At 36.2% G+C, this 23,101-nt stretch overlaps 1 protein-coding gene across 1 annotated transcript; it reads right to left on the minus strand.

The window, feature by feature from the left end:
- Positions 1 to 1,910: 1,910 nt before the first annotated feature.
- On the minus strand, positions 1,911 to 14,684 carry LOC110911317 (ABC transporter B family member 21-like). Its single transcript, XM_022155922.2, has 10 exons — positions 14,343 to 14,684; positions 12,928 to 12,982; positions 11,626 to 11,801; positions 10,306 to 10,527; positions 9,846 to 10,084; positions 8,360 to 8,885; positions 7,249 to 7,522; positions 4,833 to 6,223; positions 3,684 to 3,977; positions 1,911 to 2,392 (listed from the first exon to the last, which is right to left on the minus strand). Exons 1-10 carry the CDS (start codon positions 14,634 to 14,636, stop codon positions 2,042 to 2,044), a joined length of 3,822 nt encoding a protein of 1,273 aa, XP_022011614.1. The 5' UTR covers positions 14,637 to 14,684; the 3' UTR covers positions 1,911 to 2,041.
- Between the last annotated feature and the right edge of the window lie 8,417 nt (positions 14,685 to 23,101).

Below are 23,101 nucleotides of genomic sequence, written 5' to 3' on the forward strand. Positions count from 1 at the left end.
TGGAATCTTCGACCGTTTCGACCCGCACCGTTTCGACCCGTACCGTTTCGACCCGTACCGTTTCGACCCGTACCGTTTCGACACGTATCGGTTTCGATTCGAACCATTTCGACCCGTACCATTTCGACCTGTCCGTACCGCTTCGACCCGTACCGTTTCTACGCGAACCGTTTCGAACCGAACACCGTTTCGACGCGACCTGTTTCGACCCGTACCATTTCGACCCGTACCGTGTCGACGCGAACCGTTTCGACCTGTCCGTACCGCTTCGACCCGTACCGTTTCTACGCGAACCGTTTCAAACCGAACACCGTTTCGACGCGAACCATTTCGACCCATACCGTTTCGAATCGAACCGTTTTGCCCCGTACCGTTTCGTCTCGACCGGTTTCGACCCGAACCATTTCGAATCGAACCGTTTCGACACGAACCGATTCGACGCGAATCGTTTCGACCCATACCGTTTCGAATCGAACCGTTTTGCCCCGTACCATTTCGTCTCGACCGGTTTCGACCCGAACCATTTCGAATCGAACCGTTTCGACATGAACCGATTCGACGCGAATCGTTTCGACCTATACCGTATCGACCCGAACCGTTTCGACGTACTGTTTCGAACCAAACCAGGGGTTGTGGGTGACTGGGTGATGGATAACAACCAAACACAACATAAGTGTTTCACATAATGGAATTCACGAAGAACCCCATCATTCGTGACCCTTAATTATTCGCTGAACATGTCCACGAAGGACCCCTATGTTTCGTGGATTTGGCTTTATTTGGTGGCCCAGTAACATCTTTCGTAGTGTTACTGGGTGTTGGCTATAAATACAACGTGCAGTTCACACCTCAGGTAGAGAACCTAAGTAGTTAATGCGGTAAAATATCGGATATCGGTCAAGGACCGATATTTGAGATATCGCTTATCGCGGTGGGACATCGGTGTGATATCGGTCATTTTAATATCATGCTAAATTTATATATATAGCAATTTAACACTAACAATTGTAACAAGTAAGAACTGACTAAGACTTAAAGCACTAACATTTAACAGTAACAACTAACAATTAAGACTTAAAACACTAATAGCAGCAATAAGAAGAAAAATGAACGGTAGAAATAGGAAGAATGGTACTGATATCGGGAAAATCGGTGATTTATCGATCAAATATCGGACAATATCGCTGATATTATCGGTACCGATATTCTGACCAATATTTTGTACCGCTATCTCGGCAGGGGGCCAATAACCGATATATCACTGATATATCGGGATATTAACTACATAGTAGAGAACACACCCAGAGAGAGAGTTGAATATACAAAATTCTTATTTATTAAGAAAAAAATGTTTATTATTGGATATTTGCGTATCTACTTTAGAACTTGTATTTAACAAAGCCCTGCTTCGAAAATTCTGGTCGACGTTGCACTCTCGCTTTCACACCCTTTTTCCACCACTCGGTATCACCTCTTCTCTTGTTGGAAAAGTTTGTTTGGGGTTTTCTAGATTCGCGCATTGTCACTTTCACAATCTGGTAAATCGAGGGTTGAACATGGGAGAGTCGAAGGCTGCAACGAAATCAACAAAACCAATCCAACCGCCACACCCAGTTTGCTAGTTCCACTATAAACCACCAGAACTAGCCAGTCCATACATAAGCAGTTCACATGCTCTAGACCGGACCATTGATGTAAAGGTGTGTGGCGGTTGGACCATTGATGTAAGCCAGTCCATACATAAGCAGTTCACATGCTCTAGACCGGACCATTGGATCAAGAAAACATTCTAAATAAACACATTTCAAGAACATTAAAGCAGACCAATTACGCAGACGGTTTTCGATCCAACCTACAAGTTACACATAAATCATAATATCGGATTTCAAAAAAAAAAAAAAACATATTGATACACATTAACATTCATTTGGCATTGATATTTAACAAATGTGCACACCTCTATAATACAAAACACTAAACAACTTGCGGACGTGTATTATCTACTATCAAACATTAAACCATAAACTGGAAGTAATAGTAGCTAATTTGAAGAGCTATGGAGTGCAACTAAAGATGCATAGAACCCATCCTTGATATTGATTAGCTTCTCATGCTTTCCTTTCTCAACGATTACTCCATTTTTTACAACCGCAATGACATCAGCGCCCTTAATGGTCGATAATCGATGAGCCACGACCACTGTTGTGCGGTTAACCATCACCCTATCCAATGCATCTTGAACCACTCTTTCTGACTCGGCATCTAGTGCACTTGTGGCCTCATCTAGCAGTAGTATCTTGGGACTTTTTACAATGGCTCTAGCAATCGCCACTCTTTGTTTCTGGCCACCCGACATTTGTACTCCTCTTTCTCCTACCATTGTGTTGTAACCCTGCAAATTCACATGGTATTTGGTTCTATATTACCGCTTATTGAATCTTTTATTAATAAAGGTGACAGACTGACAGTCGATCTATTAACTTATAAATGAGCCGATTTGAGTTGTTTTATTTGAACATGTCAAAATCGAAATGTTATAGCTAAAAGTAAACACGTTCGAACGAATTATAGCTAAAGTAAACACGTTTGAAGGTGCGCGTGGAACCACAAACCACTAAAATGGTTACTTTCACCTCGGAATAAAAGAAACGAACGAGTCAAAGGGATTGATATTTATCCAAACACTATTTAAAATCATGAAAATGATCTAAGTACTTTCAAATCAAATACTTTAAACTAGTACAACTATTCTGTTTAGATTAGTCACAAAATTATAATATTTTTTTTTAGAGTTAATTGCCCGGATGGTCCCTGTGGTTTCATGTTTTTTCACGTTTAATCCCCAGCTTTTGGAAATAGTAGGTATGCTCCCTATGGTTTGTCATTTTGTTACTCGGATAGTCCCCTGATATTTACTCCGGGGACTATCCGAGTAACAAAATGACAAACCATAGGGAGCATACCTGCTATTTCCAAACTAACTGACATCAACTCAGGGGACTATCCAAGTAACAAAATAACAAACCATAGGGAGCATACCTGCTATTTTCAAAAGGTGGGGACTAAACGTGAAACCACAGGGACCATCCAGGCAATTAACTCTTTTTTTTATTATTCAAACATATATAAATCAAATTTTTGCCACTAGTATTCTTAAAAGTTTTTATATATATTGGAATAAGATAAACATATATAAATCAAATTTTTGCCACTAGTATTCTTAAAAGTTTTTACTTAGAGTAAACTGCCATTTTGGTCCCTGTGGTTTGGTCAATTTTGCCACTTTAGTCTAAAACTCAAACTTTTTGCATCTGGGTCCCTGTGGTTTCAGTTTTATTGCCATTTTGGTCCAAAAATGAAATCAAGTCATATTTGTCTTATAAAATCATGTTATTTTGTCATTTTCCGCAGGGGCAAAATGATCATTTCTTTTTTATAAATAAATACCATATTTTATAAGACAAATATGACCTGATTTGCCCCTGAGGAAAATGACAAAATTACAGGATTTTATAAGACAAGTATGACCTGATTTATTTTTGGACCAAAATGACAATAAAACTGAAACCACAGGGACCCAGATGCAAAAGGTTTGAGTTTTGGACTAAAGTGGCAAAAGTAACCAAACCTCAGGGACCAAAATGGCAGTTTACTCTTTTACTTATTATGTGAAATAGACAAACCTGGTGCAACCCGCTAATGAAGTTATGGGCATTGGCCAACTCAGAAGCGGCTAATATTTCGGCCTCGGTTGCATCACCATCCTTTCCATAAGCAATATTCGCTCGAATAGTGTCATTGAACAACACGGGTTCTTGGCTAACCAGACCCATCTGCAACCTTAACCACTTAAGTTGAAATTTTTGTAACTCGGTTCCATCCAACGTTATATAACCCGAATCCGGGTTATAGAATCTTTGTAAGAGTTGGATAACCGTTGATTTCCCGCTTCCGCTCTCACCAACCAATGCTACTGTCTGAAAGAAGAATGAATAGATTTATGGATCTAGTATTGGACTTGAAGTTGCAATATTCAAATGATTATCTAAAGGTAAAACAAAATTACCTATTTACCTAATTTTCGTCTAACTTACAATACTTTTATTTTCATTTCACAAACCAATATATTTGAAGAAAATTGTTATTTTTAGTCATTTTAACTAATGATTTTTAAATAAAGGGAATTGACCTGTAATAATCCCACCTAAACCTTATTGGCCATTAATAATCCCACCTCAGAATATTCCCCCCACCAGTCTCACCTTTCACCTATTTTTTCCTACAATGGTGCCACGTTAAAAAAACTTAACGGAGTTAAGCTTTTTTCCAAATTACAAACAGATTTTTTAGGGCTTTTGATCAGAACGATGATACGAGTCCATTGATGTAAAACTTACTTCGAAATGGTGCTACAAGTAACTTGATTTTGGTTAATTGGAAATTTAAACACCCGAATTGAAGTGTCGCTTTCATCGTTTGAAGCACCGTTTCGAGGCAAGTTTTACATCAATAGACTTGTATCGTCTTTCTAATCAAAAGCCCTAAAAATATGTTTGTAATTTGGAAAAAAGCTTAACTCCGTTAAGTTATTTTTAACGGGGGACCATTGTAGGAAAAATAGGTGAAAGGTGGGACTGGTGGGGGGAATATTCTGAGGTGGGATTATTAAGGGCCAATAAGGTCTTTATTACACGCCAATTTCCTTTTAAATAATAACAAAAAGAACCATTTTTTTTAAACTGATAAATACTTTCTATCACTTCTAAAACATACATCTAAACAACTAACATATAAAAGAGTAAATAATATGGATGTTAGAGAAGAAGAATTACCTTGCCACTGTGGATGGTTAAGCATAGATCACGAAATATCTCAACATCAGGTCGGGTAGGATATTTAAAACTAACATGACGAATCTCGATTTCCCCTTTGACAGTTTCCAAAGTCAAACCCGATTCATCACTCGGGTCAATTTCTGACTCTCGGTCAAGAATCGCAAAAACCGAGACAGCTGAGCTTTTAGCTTTAGTTGTATCGGGTGCAAACGAGCTCGATTGAGACACTCCTAACGCCGCCAGCGTTAGAGCAAAGAAAACCTTAAAAACATCTCCGAAATTTGTTTGTCCGGCTTCAATAAGCCTGGCTCCCGCGTAAAAACTGGTTGCATACATACAATTCAGTAAAAAAAACGAAACCCCAAATCCGATCCCACTGGTTAAACCCTGTTTTATCCCGGCTCTTTTGGGGCCTTCGCATTTATTTCTGTATAGTTTCATAACTTTCTCTTCTGCGCAAAAAGACGCTACTGTCCTTATACTCCCGACAGCATCATTCGCCACCTGACTTGCTTCCTCGTACATCAACTTAGAATCAGCCCTAAAACCTTTCATAAATTTCATCTGAACAAATGCGTTAGCACTCATTAACGGAACCAGAACAAGAATTATAAGAGCTAACTGCCAGCAAGCTGCAAAAGCGATTACTAAACCGGCTGCAGCAGACGCCGAGTCTTGAACAATTTGCGCAAGCGCATCACCAACCAACCCACGAACATTAGCTGCATCAGCCGAAAGCCGTGCACCGATAGCGCCACTAGAGTTTTCTGGTTTGTCGAACCAACCGACCTCCATGTTCAACACTTTCTCAAAGCATAATGATCTGATTCTTTTAATAAGTTTTGATCCGGCGACAGCGAAAAGATAAGATCTCCCGGGATGAGCAACGAGTGACACTAGTCCAAGGATTACGAACATTACGGCCCAGAATTTCGAGTCTGATTTCATTTTATGCGGCGGTTCGTAGAATGTTTTGATCATGTTGGAAAGTAGCAGGCTAAAAACCGGGTATGTTGCACCATTAATAATAGCGGCTATTGCACCGACTATGAGAACTGGTATTTCTGGTTTGTTGAGATATGCAAGTCGTCGAAGTGGGACTTTTGTTGGGGGTTTTGAGGGTTCACCCGCGTCTAGTTCCATGGATTCTGGCTGCGGGTCATCGGCTTTCGGTGACAAACCAAATGACTGAGACTTTGAGTGGCGGCGGCTGCCAGATGACCGGCGGCTGCCAGATGACCGCCGACGGGATAACCTTTGACCTGATAGATTTGAAAGCTCTTTTTCGGTTTGTTGGTCCTCAGATTCTGAATCACTATTACCTTCCTGTAATTTTATAAGCTGAGAGTATGCTCCTTCAGGATCCTGGACTAGCTCTGAATGTGATCCTGATTAATTTTCAATTTACAAATTGTTAAAGTTTTGATTTGGAATAGAGAAAACCGAAACATTTGGAACGTGTATAGTATAGTAATAATTATAAAAAGGAATATTGGATTTTAATAATCCCCACTATTCGTCGTTGGCCGCCAACAGTCCCAACTTTAAAAATAACCACTGGCAGTCCTAACTTTTAACATATTGGCCTCCAATGGACCCTGACTAACAGAACCCTAACGCCGTTAGTCTCCGGTTGCAAGAAAAACGTTTTTTGGCCGGAAAACTCATTTATAGTCGGAAAAACTCAAAATTTTCGTCCTGAACCTCTTTGTAACCTTATTATGGACCTTTGGGAACCTTTTTCTAGTAAAAGCTCCAATTGTTAAAGTCGCCGGAAAACTCCTTTTTTACCGGAAAACTTATTTTTCGCCGGAAAACTCAACTTTTTAGCCGGAAAACTCAACATTTTCGTTCCAAACCTCTTTGTAACCTTAGATCGGACCTTTAGAAACCTTTTTATGGACAAAAACGGTTTTCCGGCAATCAAAGACTAACGGCGTTAGAGTTCTATTAGTCAGGGTCCCTTGGCAGCCAATATGTCAATAGTTGGGACTGCCAGTGGTTATTTTTAAAGTTGGGACTGTTAACGGCCAACAACGGATAGTTGGGATTATTATAATCCAATATTCCTTATAAAAATTTCTGGGGCTTAGGACGAGTATGGTATAAAGTGATACCTGAAATCCCCTTATCCGTTTTCTCGCAACAAAACCAATTATATTATTACAATTTTATTTTAAAAAATATAATGAGTAAATGTTTGAAGTCATTATAACTTGAAAATATAATAATTATAAAAAATTTCTGGTTTATTTTAGTTGGTTTAACCTCCGGTTTCAAGTATGAGAATCCGAATGGGTAATCTTTAACCATTTATTATAAACACGTGAGACACGTGAGCCCAACAGTTATAGGACCGTGATTATCAAACGGTCCCTTCCCGGCTTACCCAACCATAAAAGTTGAAAACTACCTTTCTCAACCATCTTTCCCCTGTGAATAACAGCAATCATGTCAGCATTTCTGACTGTGCTTAAACGATGTGCAACGATGACGGTTGTTCTATTGACCATGATCCTGTCCAAAGCCTCCTGCACAACCCTCTCAGACTCGGCATCGAGAGCACTTGTTGCTTCATCCAGAAGAAGGATTCTGGGGTCTTTAAGAATGGCTCTGGCAATAGCAATTCTTTGCTTCTGTCCGCCGGAGAGTTGTGTTCCATGCTCACCAACCATGGTGTCCAATCCCTAAATGTTTACAAACCAACCAAAAATTTGTTGAAAACTCTTCAAGGCAGGAAAGAAAAATGGATAATATATGTTAGAGGCAGGGTGGACCCACATTGGTGCCACCGGGGTCCCGACCCCAATCTTTTTAAAAAAAAAAATAGTAGATTCGGTATATTAAATTGTATGTGGACCCCATAAATACAATTAGGTGGACACCATAGAAATAAAAAGAAAGCTGGTGTAGTGGTAAATCTCCCTCTTTTCCACCAAAAGGTCATGGGTTCAATGCTTAATAATCCTATTTTTCTTATTTTTTTTAAAAATCTAGTTCAAACCTCACTTTAACTCGATCCGAACGAGGATCGACCCGAAAATGAACCCCATTGAAATAAAATCCTGGGTCCGCCACTGGTTAGAGGTTGCAAGTGAGTTGAATGACGTTGGCTTGGTTTGTAAACGAGCCGAGCAGTGGCGGTATAAAAACTTTTATAGTAGGGGGGGGGGGGTCACTAAAAGGTTCTCTTCTCTACTGATTATAGCTAAGGGATCCAACTCATGTTTTTCTTTAAAGAAAAAAAACCCTTAGTTTTTATATATATAAAAAACCTACAAGTCCAGGTGATCGTGCGCGCGCGCGGCCCCCGCGCGTGGGGGGGGGGGGTAAGCCATTTCATCAGTTGGCATGTTTCTTTTTGCCGATGTTGGTATAAGTGAAAGCGGGTTTTAAAATATGTATGACATCACTCGCAAATAATCAGATAAACTATCCACGTATTCAATCCTAAACACCCTCAAACAACTTATGTTACACTAAAAACACAATAAGCAAAAAAGAAGATTTAATAAGCTAGAAACCTGAGGTAGTTTATCGATGAACTTAGCAGCATTTGCGAGCTCGATCGCTACTTTAATTTCGTCCATAGACGCACCATCTTTCCCGTACAAAATATTATCCTTAATGCTTGATGTGAAAAGAACCGGTTCTTGGCTAACAAGACCAATTTTCTCTCTAATCCATTTTAGTTGAAATTCTTTTAGATTAATATTATCAATAAGAACTTCACCATGTAGCGGATCGTAAAATCTCTCTATCAGGCTAATCACCGTTGACTTACCGCTACCACTTTGACCAACCAAAGCTGCAGTTGTCCCACTGGAGATGCAGAGTGAAAATCCGCTAAATATTTCTTCATTTGGTCTTGCTGGATAGCTAAAATACACATCTTTTAATTCTATGTCACCGCGAATATCGTCTAATACTTTGCCCTTTTGATCATACGCGTCTATTTCAGGCTTTCGGTTTATAGTTTCAAACATCTTGAATGCTGCAGCCTGACCCGCAGCAAATGCAGTCAAACAGGGAGATGCCTGCCCAAGTGACCTGGAAAACATAGTTTTATGAATGAAATTAAAAGTTAAAGTGAACGGTAAAGGTGACAGACGGCAAGTTGGGTAATTGGTCAAAATCGTTAAAAATTTTTGTATAAAAAAATAAGATTTTTAAGTGTATGTATAGTTTGTGTATCAAATATTAGTAAAAAATAATATGTTGTTTCGGTAATAACAGCTCGAGCTCAGCTCGTTGGTAGTTTCTCAAGGTTGAGCTCGGCTCGTTTAGAATCTATTAATTATTATATTAAATAAAAATAAGAGTTAATTGCCCAGGTGGTCCCTGTGGTTTCACGTTTTTTCACATTTAGTCCCCATCTTTTGAAAATAACAGGTATGCTCCCTATGGTTTGTTATTTTGTTACTTGGATAGTCCCCTGAGTAGATGTCAGTTAGTTTGGAAATAGCAGGTATGCTCCCTATGGTTTGTCATTTTGTTAGTCCCCTGAGTAAATGTCAGGGGACTATCGACAAACCATAGGGAGCATACCTGCTATTTCCGAAAGGTGGGGACTAAACGTGAAAAAACATGAAACCACAGGGACCATCCGGGCAATTAACTCTAAAAATAATATAAATAATAGACTCTTTTAGGCTCGCAGGCTCGATAATTGAAGCTAGGGCTCGGGCTCGTTTAGTAAAAAGCTTATTTTTAGGTTCAGGCTTGGCTTGTAAACAAGTTTAAATAAGCTCGGCTTGGCTTGTTTACTAGACAACCTTGAATAAGGGGTAAATATTATTAAAAACTAATAGGCTCGATGAGCCTGACGAGTTTCACATGATAGGCTCGGGCTCGATATACAAACAAGCTTTATTTTAGGCTCAGGCTCGGCTTGGGCTCGATAAGGCTCAGCTCGTTTTCACCCCTACTTTTAACCAATTGAAAATATAACCCGAACCACATCGGGTTAATTAGGTAAAGAGAGAAAGTAAAAAAACACATTTTGCTTACATAGATCCCATCAGTACAGAAAAGACTATAGTAAGCACATCTCCACCAGTGTACCCCTTTTCTAGTATCATCTTTGCACCGTACCAAACAGACAACGCATAAGTACAGAACATAATGAAAACCGTTGATCCGATACCAAAGCCAGCAACCAGGCCTTCATGAACACTAGAACGGTAAGCATCAACAAGTGATTTATTATAATCCGCAACTGCTTTTTTCTCCCCTGTGAAAGATGCAACCTACAAGCAAAAGAAATAACATATTTAACGATTTCATAGAAAATAAAACAAAAGTTGTACTTAGTGGCGGAGCTTCACCAAAAGTTCTGAGGGGGCGGAAAGTCATGGGACCCAATTTATACGTGACTGAATTTATTTTATGTTTGATAGAATAGATATGCATAATATTTAGACCAGTATGCATGAAATTTTGAACTTTAAAAAGTACATATATCTATTACCGTCTTGATTGAGCCGATTGTCTGTTCGACTACAGTGGCTGCTTTAGCATAAGCGGTTTGGCCACGCGATGCCATCTTGGCTATCATTACGGACATAACCGAAACAGAAAGTACCATTGGAGGAATGGAGGTTAACATGACAAGTGTAAGAAGCCATCCCCGGATCAATGCTACCACGAAAGCTCCCACAAATGACGAGAATAGTTGTATGAATTTTCCAACCTGGAATATGTAATATTTTATCAGTATTCTGCAAATATTTTTTTGGAAAAATTACAAGTTTTGTCCTTTATCTTTATACCACTTTTCAGGCGGTGTTCTTTTTAACGAATGTTGACAGTCGGTGTCCTTTACCTAGGTATTTTGTAGCAAGTTTAGTCCTTTACATCCAACCCAGTTAAAAAACCCTGTTAATTGTTGGGTGTAAAGGACTAAACTTGCAACAAAATACCTAGGTAAAGGACTAAACATGCAACAAAATACCTAGTAAAGGACACCGCCTGTCAACAATTAACAGGGTTTTTTAACTGGGTTAGGTGTAAAGGACTAAACTTGCAACAAAATACCTAGTAAAGGACACCGCCTGTCAACATTCGTTAAAAAGGACACCGCCTGAAAAGTGGTATAAAGATAAAGGACAAAACTTGTAATTTTTCCTATTTTTTTTAAAGAGTTAATTACTGTTTTCGTCCCTGTGATTTGTCAAAAATCACTATTTCAGTCCATTAGTTTAAAAATTGCGATTTCAGTCCCTGTGGTTTCACTTCCGTAACCATTTCAGTCCACCTCATAACCATTTCAGTCCCTGTACTTAACAGAATAATGGATTGAAATGGTTACGAAAGGGAAACCACAGGGAGTGAAATCGTTACGAAAGTGAGACCACAGGGACTGAAATCGCAATTTTTAAACTAATGGACTGAAATAGTGATTTTTGACAAGCCACAGGGACGAAAACCGTAATTAAGTCTATTTTTTTTAAAGAGTTAATTACTGTTTTCGTCCCTGTGGTTTGTCAAAAATCACTATTTCAGTCCATTAGTTTAAAAATTGCGATTTCAGTCCCTGTGGTTTCACTTCCGTAACCATTTCAGTCCACCTCATAACCATTTCAGTCCCTGTACTTAACAGAATAATGGATTGAAATGGTTACGAAAGTGAAACCACAGCGACTGAAATTGTTACGAAAGTGAAACCACAGGACTGAAATCGCAATTTTTAAACTAATGGACTAAAATATTGATTTTTGACAAACCACAGGGACGAAAACAGTAATTAACTCTTTTTTAAATTTTGAAAATAAGAAACTAAAATACAAACCTTTTCCCCCATGGCATCTTGTATGCGAACGGTGTCACCCGACATTCTGCCAATAACTTCTCCCGTATTTGTTTCTTTGTCAAAGAAGGATATATCTTGTCGCAATATGGTTTTTAGATACAAACTCCTTATTCTGGCAGCCTGTCTTTCTCCCGTTATCATCCACGATGAAACCTCTGCAAAAACACTTAAAACGCTTTTTAGAACAATCAGAAGGTGCAAAATTTGTTGGAATTATGTAAATAAGATAATCTAGCAGTAAAAATGTAAAGTCAAATAGGAAAAGTCAAATAGGAAAAGTCAAACTGTTAAAATTAATGGTTATATGAGGAGTTGTGTCGGTTAGTTTGTAACCGTCAATCGGCTCATAATACCCATGTACCGACATCATTTGTGATACATATTGTCCTAATCATAACCACAAACAATTAATCGATCCCGGGCCCTACAAATTTGGTAATGCTGCTTAAATATTAATGATCTACTAAAATACTGGATAAATTGTTATGAATAATGATTAATTAGTTAATTAGAGACTAACTGGTCAGTTATTTACTTAGTAGACTAACTAATATAATTAGTTTCTTTAACTGAATCGTTTCATGTTATTTTATCATTATTTGCGATATTGTATTGACTCGACCAAATGTTTGACCAGACCCAAGTTTCCCATATACCCGCCGACCCATTTTGGCCTCTAGCCAGAGTTCCTGGATCCGCATGTGGTTGACACATCCAGTCCGGACATTGTTGGTTTGTTGTTTCCCGAACCTATAGTTAGTGGTTCGGCTTAGAATTATAATGATAACCAATTAAAGCCGAAACGTGAACACCCCTATAAGCTATAGCTCTTTGAAAGTAAGTATATGGTACGATATAAACATACTCGTATAATTAGCTGTAATGAAGCGTGATTTTCACGTCATCAACATTTTTTTCAATTTCACAACCCAATGCCAAAAATAACTAAGGGGCTGTTTGTTTACCTCTCAACGAGGCTATTAATGGTTCAGACATCTTACTGGTTCAGACTGTTTGTTTCATGAGCAGATGTCTGAATGGTTTAGACATTTGCCTCTTAATGGTTAAGCATTAAACAGAGTCTGAATGGTTAAGACCTCTAATCTGAATTGATCAGCCATTTGCCTCTGAACGGTTAAGCGTTATACAGACTCTTAATGGTTCAGACCTCTTACTGGTTCAACACTTAATAGTTCAGACCTCTTACTCGTTTAGCACTTAACCATTCAGATGTTGCCAAACAGCCCCTAAGAAGATTAGGTTGGTAACATTTGCACTTACGGAGGAATGATGCAACACCACACCCAACAGCCAGGTAAACAAATTTTAGCGCTACCTGTATACAGCCGAATCAGTTGAATCATCAATAAGACTTTGTAGATAATAAATAATTGAAGTAAATATTCAAACAGGTCCATGTATTGGTACACCACCCCCAATAATGAACACTGGGGTACCTACCACATCATACGAGCCGTATGGGTCATAGGGGCTGCTGTTAGAAAGGCAAAAAATGTGATACAGGCCGTATGGGTCATATCCTTGTCACTAGGGGTGTAAACGAGCCGGGCCGAGCCCGAGCTCGACTGGGCTTGAGCTCGGCTCTCGAGCTCGGCTCGTCATGTTTTTTTGAAGTTCGAGCTCGAGCTCGGCTCGGTTCGAGCCTACTTATTGGAGCTCGAGCTCGGCTCACGAGTAAAACCCAAAGCTCGAGCTCGGCCTGACTCAGCTCGAGCTATTTTAAGAACAACCTCAGACGAGCTAAAAACTCGGTTCAAGCTCGCTTCAGTAATGTTATCATCATTATTATCATATGGGAATATGTCACAGAATAGTAACCAAGTTTCAAAAGTGTTCTAATTAGGTCACTCGGATCGTTTTTGTCCCAATTAGATAACTTAACATTCAAATCGAGTCATGTCATTTTTTCTATGCGTCAAGAAAAAAATGAAGAATAAGATGTTGGGATCGGATTATTATAATATATGAAATTATATTTATTAAAAATAAAAACACTTTAATTACATTAAAAATTAAAAAAATAAGTTACAATTCACGTCATCACTCAAAGTTAGCATCAAATAAAAGGGAAAAAAGAAACAAAAATCGATATCACCATGGTTACTTATGAAATGGATGAAAAAAACCCTTAATTTTAATGAAAAATGAATGTTGAGTGACCTGATTGAAACACTTTTGAAACTTAAGTGACCTAATTGGAACACTTTTAAAACTTGGTTACTATTCTACAAAGTTACCCCTTATCATATTATATATAAAATAAATAAATTTTTGTTTGGGCTCGTTTAGGCTCGTGAGCCTAAATGAGCTTTGTATTTCAGGCTCGAGCTCGGGCTCGATAACTAAACGAGCTCTATTTCGGGCTCGAGCTCGGGCTCATTAAAGTTCAGCTCGTTCGAGCTTTTAACCGAGCCGATAACGAGTAGCTCTCGAGCTTCTGGGCTTGTTTGCACCCCTACTTGTCACATCAGTCATTTCTTTGCAGGTGGTACTTTCATACGGGCCATATGATGTGGACAAAACACCCTCTCATGCGGGTCGTATAGTTGTGATGTGGTAGGTAATAATCCGAACTGGTCCACTTTTGGCCAAATTGAGCAAGTTGGGATTATTATGTGGACAAAACACCCTCTCATGCGGGTCGTATAGTTGCAGGTTATATATAATATACTTACCTTCGAAACAACGTCAACAACATTATTATCATCACTTTGGTTGTGACCAAAAGAATTAATAAGGTCCCCCAAAAGAAGAGTCATTAGAGGCAGGCATACTCCATTAGCGATAGCACTAACAGTACCGACGATCATTAACATGTAATCAGTAAGATCAGCGAAAGCAAATAGCTTATAAAACGGCACCGTCTCAGTGCTCTCCTTTTCCTTTGCTTTCCCTAATTCCGAGTCTTCAACACCGTCACCAGTGCCAACGGTGGACACCTCCGTCTTCTCTTCACCACCGCCATTCATCTTACCGGATTATGAAGTGGATACCGAAGCTGTAGGTTTTCCCCTGAATAACAAAAATCAAGAAATCAGATTCCAATATCAGTAATGCTGAATATTGCTGATGCTGTTTTGTTTTTGGCTTTTAGCTTCAGTTAGTTTACTCATAAGAGAAAACAATAAAAAGGTGTTGTTACGGACTTTGGAACCATTGCAAGGTATGGGACTTGTTCCACCAGGACCGCCTCCGAAAATCATACCAAAAAAGAAAAAATTGCCCTATTCGGAAATCTCCATACATTCGAATCCAGGCAAATTGGGCCACAAATTCACAAATCCAAAATTCTGGAAAGGCCCAAAAACGTTTTTGGTTCATAGATCCAGGCCTTTAAGATTTTTTTAAAAAAACATACGGAATTTTTTTGGATATATATATATATAAAAGAATTTAATTTTTTTTTCGGGCCCTATTTCGATTTGGGCCCAAAGCATTCGCCCACCCCGCACTTGCTTTGGGCCGGCCCTGTGTCCCACGTTGGTTGCATGGGCAGCAAATTCAAGTCCCAAGTCGGTTTCGTTGTTCAAAATTCCCAACACAAATGTGGGGTTTATAGTCAAATGGGCTCTTCTGTGAGACTAGTTTTTTGAGTTGAGTTATTCTGTTTGGGCCGTAACATAACAGATGTGATCATTATGGATACATACAACGAACAGGAATCCGAATCATGAATATGCAAAAGAGAATAGAATAGATTTGATGATTTTATGCGCACACATAATCAGCTGAAATTTTTTTTAGAAAATCTGGATTGAGGTTGTTAATTTTTCTATTACTAGTAAACTAAGGTAATCAGAATTCAAATATGAGATATGATAAAAACAGTAAAAAATATAGCATGATACATGAAAATTGGAAAGAGATTCAGAGCTCATAGCTTACTTGTAACAATGGCAGTGTGATTGATGAGAGTGCAAAGCAGCAGATACTCCAGAAAAGTGGATAGAGGGTATATATACGTGTATATCAGCAGGCAGTTGGGAATAGTGGATGAGAGAGAAATAGAGAGGGAGAGAAAATGATTTGAATGTTTCCTTGATAAGGACGACTAGTTGAACAAAGAAAAATGTGCACTTAATAATAACAATAACAATAATCACAACAATAACAACCATAGTAAAAATAATTTACTTTACTTATATTGTATGTAAATATAAAAACGAATACGGTATGGTATTCTTAGTCACGCTATTGGTTCGGTACCGACATTCGCAATACTTACGATACAGAAAAATACTTTGTAGGGAACAGTGGCGGACCCAGAAATTTTATCCTGTGGGTGCGGAATATTTTCAAAGATTTTAGACCCCTAGCTGTATAAAAATATCGGTTCACAGCGGGTCGGGTCAGATCAAGTAAGACAAAAGAACATCAAACTAAAATTTACAAATCATCAAAAACACGTCAAACGTCATTACAAATTACAAACGTATTTAAAATTGTGCCCTACAGGTTTTTTTTTTTTTTTTTTTGATATATATCCAAAATATCATCTAAAGATACGAAATACGCCATAAGTTCATTACATTCTTGCTCATTGTTCCTAACACATATAATTTGCTCCATTAGTTCATACAACAACACTAAACACTTAAACAAAATAAACAATCATGTTCAACCATAGCCCATAACTTTCAATTATATTTTTAAACATTCAAGCCCTAATATTAAATGTTGATTACTTGTAACTAATCATTTAAACAAACAAAGCTATAGATAAAACAACAAAGTCATTTAACTACAAGTCTAGAACAACAAAAAAAAATAATAAAAAAATATAAAAAGATTAAACCCTTACACATCTATATTTTCTCCTAATCATCACATAAAACAAAATAAATAAATAAATAAACCATACTAGTTCTATATTGGAATTCTGACGTAATATGGGTCGGTCCAACCGGAATTTTGTTTTTTCTTGTAAAAAAAGCTACCAGGTCGTGAGCAGTGGCGTCAAGTCGCTGGGAGTTTTTTTTGGGGCGGGATTTGGAAATAGAATGGGTGGATGAGTTTGGGTTATTTTATTTAGTTCAAATTTCTTTAGGTTGGGTTTGGGCTTGTGTTAATAAAAATTGATTACAGATTGGGCTTTGATTGGATTAAATAATTAAGTGAATAAGTGGTTAATAATTATTGTTTTCTAAGTGGGGCGGTTTAAAATTTTCAAGGGGTGCGGATAAAAAATTCTAAGGGGTGCGGTCGTGATTTCCAACGAAAAATAACACTAAAAAATATTTTTTCATGGGGTGCGCCCGCCCACCCTTAGCTAAATGTGGGTACGCCCCTGGTAGGGAATACAACTCCATTTTTATCGAAATTTATACCGAACCGTTGAGAAACTCATAAAAACAAATATCGATATCGTTACTGATGTTGTTTGAACGGTATCGTTTTAGTTCGTCATGGTAAAAAATAAAAATTCATTATATTTCACCCGTTCAAATATAAATAAAGCTTTTATCAAAATGTAGATAAAAATAAGCACTTCACAGCTATATATTTAAAATTCTGCAACATATTATATATTTAAAATTTTGCAATACATTATAGTATTATACTACATTACTTAATTGTAATTTAATATTATAGAATGTTTTACTTTTGGTGTGTCTTGTGTTTATTTTCAACTTTTATGTATCCCTTTTCTTATATCTTATTTAGTTATTTTAATAAAAACTAATTAATTATAATACTTGATAGCTATTTCACAAGATAAATAAAAGACTTAAATCTCATTTTACTCTTTGTGGTTTGGACCATTTTTCTAGTTTAGTCCAAAAGTTTCATTTTTTGTATGTGGGTTCAAAAAGATTTCACTGTTGCCATTTTAATCCACTGGGTTAACTTCGTTCATTTTTCCAGTTAATGAGAAGGTCAATTCGGTCATTTTATATGTAATTCTGTTAACTAGAAGGGCAATTCGGTCATATAAAATGACCGCATTGCCCTTATCGTTAACAGAAAATTGGATGAAGTTAACCCAGTGGACTAAAATGGCAACGGTGAAACTTTTTTGGAACCACAGGCGAAAAATGAAACATTTGGACTAAACTGACAAAATGACCCAATAGAGACTAAAATGGCATTTAACTCTAAATAAAATTACTATACATTACGTATATAGGATCTAGAGTTAATAAACAAATGGGCGAAAATATAACAAATTAGTTTAGCGGAATGAACAGTGCTTATATGTAAACAAAGCAAAATTTTTTCATGTAATATCGATCTACTAAAAGCTTGAACCATTATATTTTTGAGGATGGCCGTCTTAGGGGCTGTTTAGCAACATCTGAATGGTTAAGTGCTGAACCAGTAAGATGTCTGAACTAGTAAGAGGTCTGAACTATTAAGAGCCTGTATATAATTTTACCATTCAGAGGCAAATGTCTGACCAATTCAGATTAGAGGTCTTAACCATTCAGACTCTGTATAATGTTTAACCATTCAAAGGCAGATGTCTGAACCATTCAGACATCTGCTCGTGAAACACACAGTTTGAACCATTAAGTGCTGAACAAATAAGAGGTCTGAATCATTAAGAGCCCCATTAAGAGGTAAACAAACAACCCCTTAGATTTTGTATTGTTAAGATCGGTCTTTTAAAAGCTTGAACCGTAATATGTTTTGAGGATGGCCGTCTTAGATTTTGTATTGTTTTTGTTTTGGGCCTTTTATGCTTGTACCTTGATGGTTTGGTTTTTTCCATGACTTGTATCTTGACTTTGTAGTTGGTTTACTAATGTAATGGAATGGAATGGAACAAGCCCACCTAGAAATAAATAAAAACAATAATAAAAAAAACAAGCTAAGTATTGGAAAAGTTCCATCTTATATTCTTCTAACTGATCACATCTAACATTCTAATTTTTTTTTTAACGGTAAATTTAGATCACTGACGGACCACTGGAGTATTATTGTGCTACTAGCGGAATCACCCGATCATATTCATCTCCACTAGCCATAATGTTTATACACCAATTCAGGAGGAAACCCAACAAATATGGGAAAAACCCCCTTAGGAATCGAACCCAGAAGGTCTCGACGCCTTATCTCACCCCCAAGATGTCACTAGGCTATAAAGCCATTGGCTTAACATTCTAAAATTACTTTATAAACTTAACAATTAGTGTAACTAAAATTATCATATTTTAATTTATTAAAATCGTAAATGATATCATTTTATGTAATAAGCGAGGATAATTTTGATTTATTTAATTCTTCTTTTGTTACATGTGATATTAGAAATTCAAGACTTGTATTATTATTATTATTGAAATAAAAAATATTTTTATACTAGGTTAGAACCCCGTGTATTACACGGGTTAATTAAATATATTTTTATTTATTAACAGGTTAAAAACATTTTTGTTACATGTGGTCGGATCAATAAAATATTAAATAGTTATTATTATTAAGTGTAAAAAATAAAAAGCCTTATGCCCTCAGCCACCACCATTAGAGACTTTTGAGTATGAAATGAATCTATTCACAATTCAAAGAAACGCAAATTTTGCACCCAAATATATATTCAGTCCATTAAATCCACTTATTTTTTCTTTCCCCATTCATGACCCATTGTTTTGTACTTAAATATTAGTTTTTATTCTTCCTTATTTAATACATGTAATCTCAATCAAGTAATCAAAATTAAACAGGAAAACAATTACAAAAAATAATATGCACTTTTCAATTTGAAATCACATACAAAACTAACGTGAGGCTATCAACCTGCAAATATGCCTTGTTTGGCATTTAGTCAGCGAAACGCGGGCTGGATCTCTCCTTCGAGCGGATGTTGATAGCTCAGAATGAAAAGGGGCTTGCTCCATGTGAATGCCCCATAAATTTAAGAGATCCAATTGTGTTTGGACTTCATCTCCGGTGAAAACAGAGGCAATTTTGCTTAGGTTTCAGGCAGTTTTGCGTTTGCACCACATCTCCGTTCCATTTTGCGAATCAGTTGATGTCGGTCATTAAACGATAGTGGGACCCTCACATGTTAGGAATGTGAGGGAAATAAATTGAGATAATTAACTTGGTTAGTCATAAAGGATTAAACCAGCAACAAAAATAAACTTAAAGGATGTTTTTAGCACGTTTTAAACATTAAGGTTGGAACCTGCAAGTTTGAGAAAACATAAAGGACGTTTTGTGCAATTTACTCTCAAAATAATAAAATAAAGATAAGTATAAAGATTATATTAGAAGATAAATACAAATATAGAGATATAGTTATAGATAAATGTCGGCTTAAAATATGGGATAACTTGATAAATTATTTTAAAACTTGTACATTTTTAAGATAAAAATAAACATAGATATATGGCGGGAAAATTAAAAAATAGATGTCTCTCATATCGACACGTGTTCATCAATTGGTTTCTTTTATTATATGTATAGAATAGATTTTATGATTTTATATAATATAAAAACACGAATACACATTATTATACGTGGTTTAAGTCATTGATGTATGATGTCAAGTAAACATATTCCTGGTTTCAAGTCTACGTACGCTAACATAAAATGGTAAATAACAATTTCAATATGCTACAGTGATTACAATACATGGAAAACTAAATACATTTTAGTGCAACTAACCTTTTTAAAACACTTACTAAATTTGATACTAAAACTATGAAGACCATTTTTGCTTGAGTGAATGACTATGAAAAAAGTTGCAACAAGAGCATATACCAAAATAAGTCAGCTCAAACAGTAGCGAAGCTTGAGATTTTCCGACCGGGTGGTCAAAGACGTATATACCAAAAAAATTTATAAAATCGGGGGGGGGGGGGGGGGGGGGGGGGTCAAAAACGTATATACCCAAAAATATATATACGAAAACTACATATACTCTCCACTACTGAGTGAAAAGTTTGAGGGGTCGGCCGCCCCCTCCCGCCCCCACAAAGCTACGCTCTTAAGCTCAAAATCAGTCACATTAAATCGTAGCAAAATGAAATATTATGAAAATCTAACAATAAAGTACATAAGACTAGAACATATTATTTTGAAAAGCTAAGACCTTTATTCACTATTAATTACTTGACCTTAGAAACACTCGGAACTACAATAAATATAGAATTTTATATTTAAAAGGAGTAGTAAATTAAAAAGACATGTAACAAATTATGATAATTGTCTTTATTTGTTTGTATTCTTCTTAAACGTATGAAAGCCGGCTTAGATTTTTAATTTTAATATAAATTATATGATTTTGTTTTTAGTTTGAAGTACTCCATCGATGGTTTTGAATTATACAAAACGGTTTTGTTGATAATCATTTGAAATTTACTATAGAAGAAAACAAATACAAAACGGTTTTGTTGATAATCATTTGAAATTTACTATAGAAGAAAACAAATCAAAACAAAACATTTCAAAGGGTTGAACATGACTAGTTCAATATGGTTAAAATTGCACCCATGATAAATTATAAATATGTTGCATGGGCTTGGGTTTAAGGTTCTGTTTATGATCGAACTGAAACAACTAAAAGTCCGAATTAAGAGAATTACGTCAATATATATTTTTCGTATACATAAATTATTAAATGTTCTACAAATCAAGAAAAAAGAGTTTGGTTATAAGGTATAGATATGGCACATTTATTCTATAATATGTTGCATGGGCTTGGGTTTAAGGTTCTGTTTATGATCGAACTGAAACAACTAAAAGGCCGAATCAAAATAATTACGTCAATATATATTTTTCGTGTACATAAATTATTAAATTTTCTACAAATCAAGAAAAAAGAGTTTGGGAGTTCAAATCTTATCTTATAAGGAGTATAAATGGCGCATTTATTCTATAATATCTAGGATTGTTATTCAATAAAATATGCTTCACCGTTCATTCTAGGCTTTTATGATTCAACCTTACAAACCTAGGGCTTTCTGCGAGACTGCGACACCTCACTCATCATCCCTCGAGAATGGACCGAGTACGAACTAGAAGTTGGAGCTTTAACGCTTTTAAGCTTGACCGAACAACATAGTTAGTTTTTCAACGCTAATCCTAACTAAGTGTGTTCATTATTCAAAAACTAAAAAACATGAAGTCCTAACCAACTTGAATATTCGGTTTTTGAATTGAATTCAAATGTATGAACCCAAATACGACTAATAGGGGTGTGCATGGGTCGGTTTTGACCAAAAACCATAACCATGACCGCGATGTCGGTTATTGGATAACCATAATCATAACCGATCGGTTATGATGGTTATGGTTATTCGGTTTTGATAGTTATAGCGGGTCGGTTATGGGTGGTTAACCGTGTATTTAGCTTATAGCTAAAAATAACTTAAAATCTTTAACATAGAATAAATTGTTATTGCATATTTGTATATATTAGTATATTACATAGTATTAAAAATACATATAATCTATAATATTAATACCAATATTATCGAATATTCAAATAAAGTGATATGATACATTCCATAAATTCAAATAAACACTCAATAAAAACCACAAAATGATATCAAAAACCCATAAGTACTAAAAATCTTCAGCAAAAGACATCAAATATTAAAAATATGGTGAAAAGTGTTAAATCCTACAAGATTTATTACATATCGGTTCGGTTCGGCTATGGTGGATATGGAAAAAATTATAACCATAACCGACCCGCTACTTTCGGTTTTCAAAAAAACCATTAACTGACCCACCAGTTTTTTACTCGGTTCGGTTTTTTCGGTTCGGTTTTGTCGGTTAATTCAGTTATGGTTCGGTTAATTCGGTTTTTTGCACACTCCTAACGACTAATATGTATGTGTGTGTATTATTTTTGAAATTAATGTATGGATTTTTTTATCTTTTGAGTTTTTTTTTAATTTAGTTTATTCAAGTAACCGAAATTCGTGTCGAATTCTAATAAACTTATTTGAATAGGATTTTCAATAAAAAAAATTGATGAAAAACATTTCAAGTTCCTCGCAACCTGGATTCACTCTTTGGATGAGCAACCCCTATATTGTTTCTTGTCATCAAAATGCATATTGAAAAAAGATCATGAGGTGCCCCTTTCATCCTTCTACCTCATTTTCTCTAACTATATTACCCAGTGTCGTCATGGGATCGTCGTATCAGTTTATCGGTCAAACATGATCACTTTTAAAAACTGGATGACGTCACAAATAATTCAAAATTTAAAATTATTTATGTAACTAATTTAAAAGAAAAATGTGAAACTAATTTATCATTTGGTGTGTATTTTCAATGTTAAATAAACATTGAGCATGTAAATTAATAAGAGATTGTTAAGAAAAACACTAATAGAAAAAAAAAAAAATCAAGTACTCCACTTATCAAGTTAATATGCTAGTTTAACTAGTCCACACTTCATGGGTACTTAACCGAACTGATTGTGTTGACAATATACACATAAATCATAGTCTTAGATTTCAACCAAAAAAAAAAACCA

Source organism: Helianthus annuus, chromosome 15 (genome assembly GCF_002127325.2).
Source record: "Helianthus annuus cultivar XRQ/B chromosome 15, HanXRQr2.0-SUNRISE, whole genome shotgun sequence".
NCBI lineage: Eukaryota > Viridiplantae > Streptophyta > Magnoliopsida > Asterales > Asteraceae > Helianthus > Helianthus annuus.

Coding starts and splice junctions, on each gene's coding strand:
- LOC110911317 (XM_022155922.2), bottom strand. CDS start 14,636: ATGAATGGCGGTGGTGAAGAGAAGACGGAGGTGTCCACCGTTGGCACT. Junction 11,802..12,927: donor TGGTGTTGCATCATTCCTCC/GTAAGTGCAAAT, acceptor GTGTTTTTGCAG/AGGTTTCATCGTGGATGATA. Junction 6,224..7,248: donor GGGAAAGATGGTTGAGAAAG/GTAGTTTTCAAC, acceptor AAAATTAATCAG/GATCACATTCAGAGCTAGTC.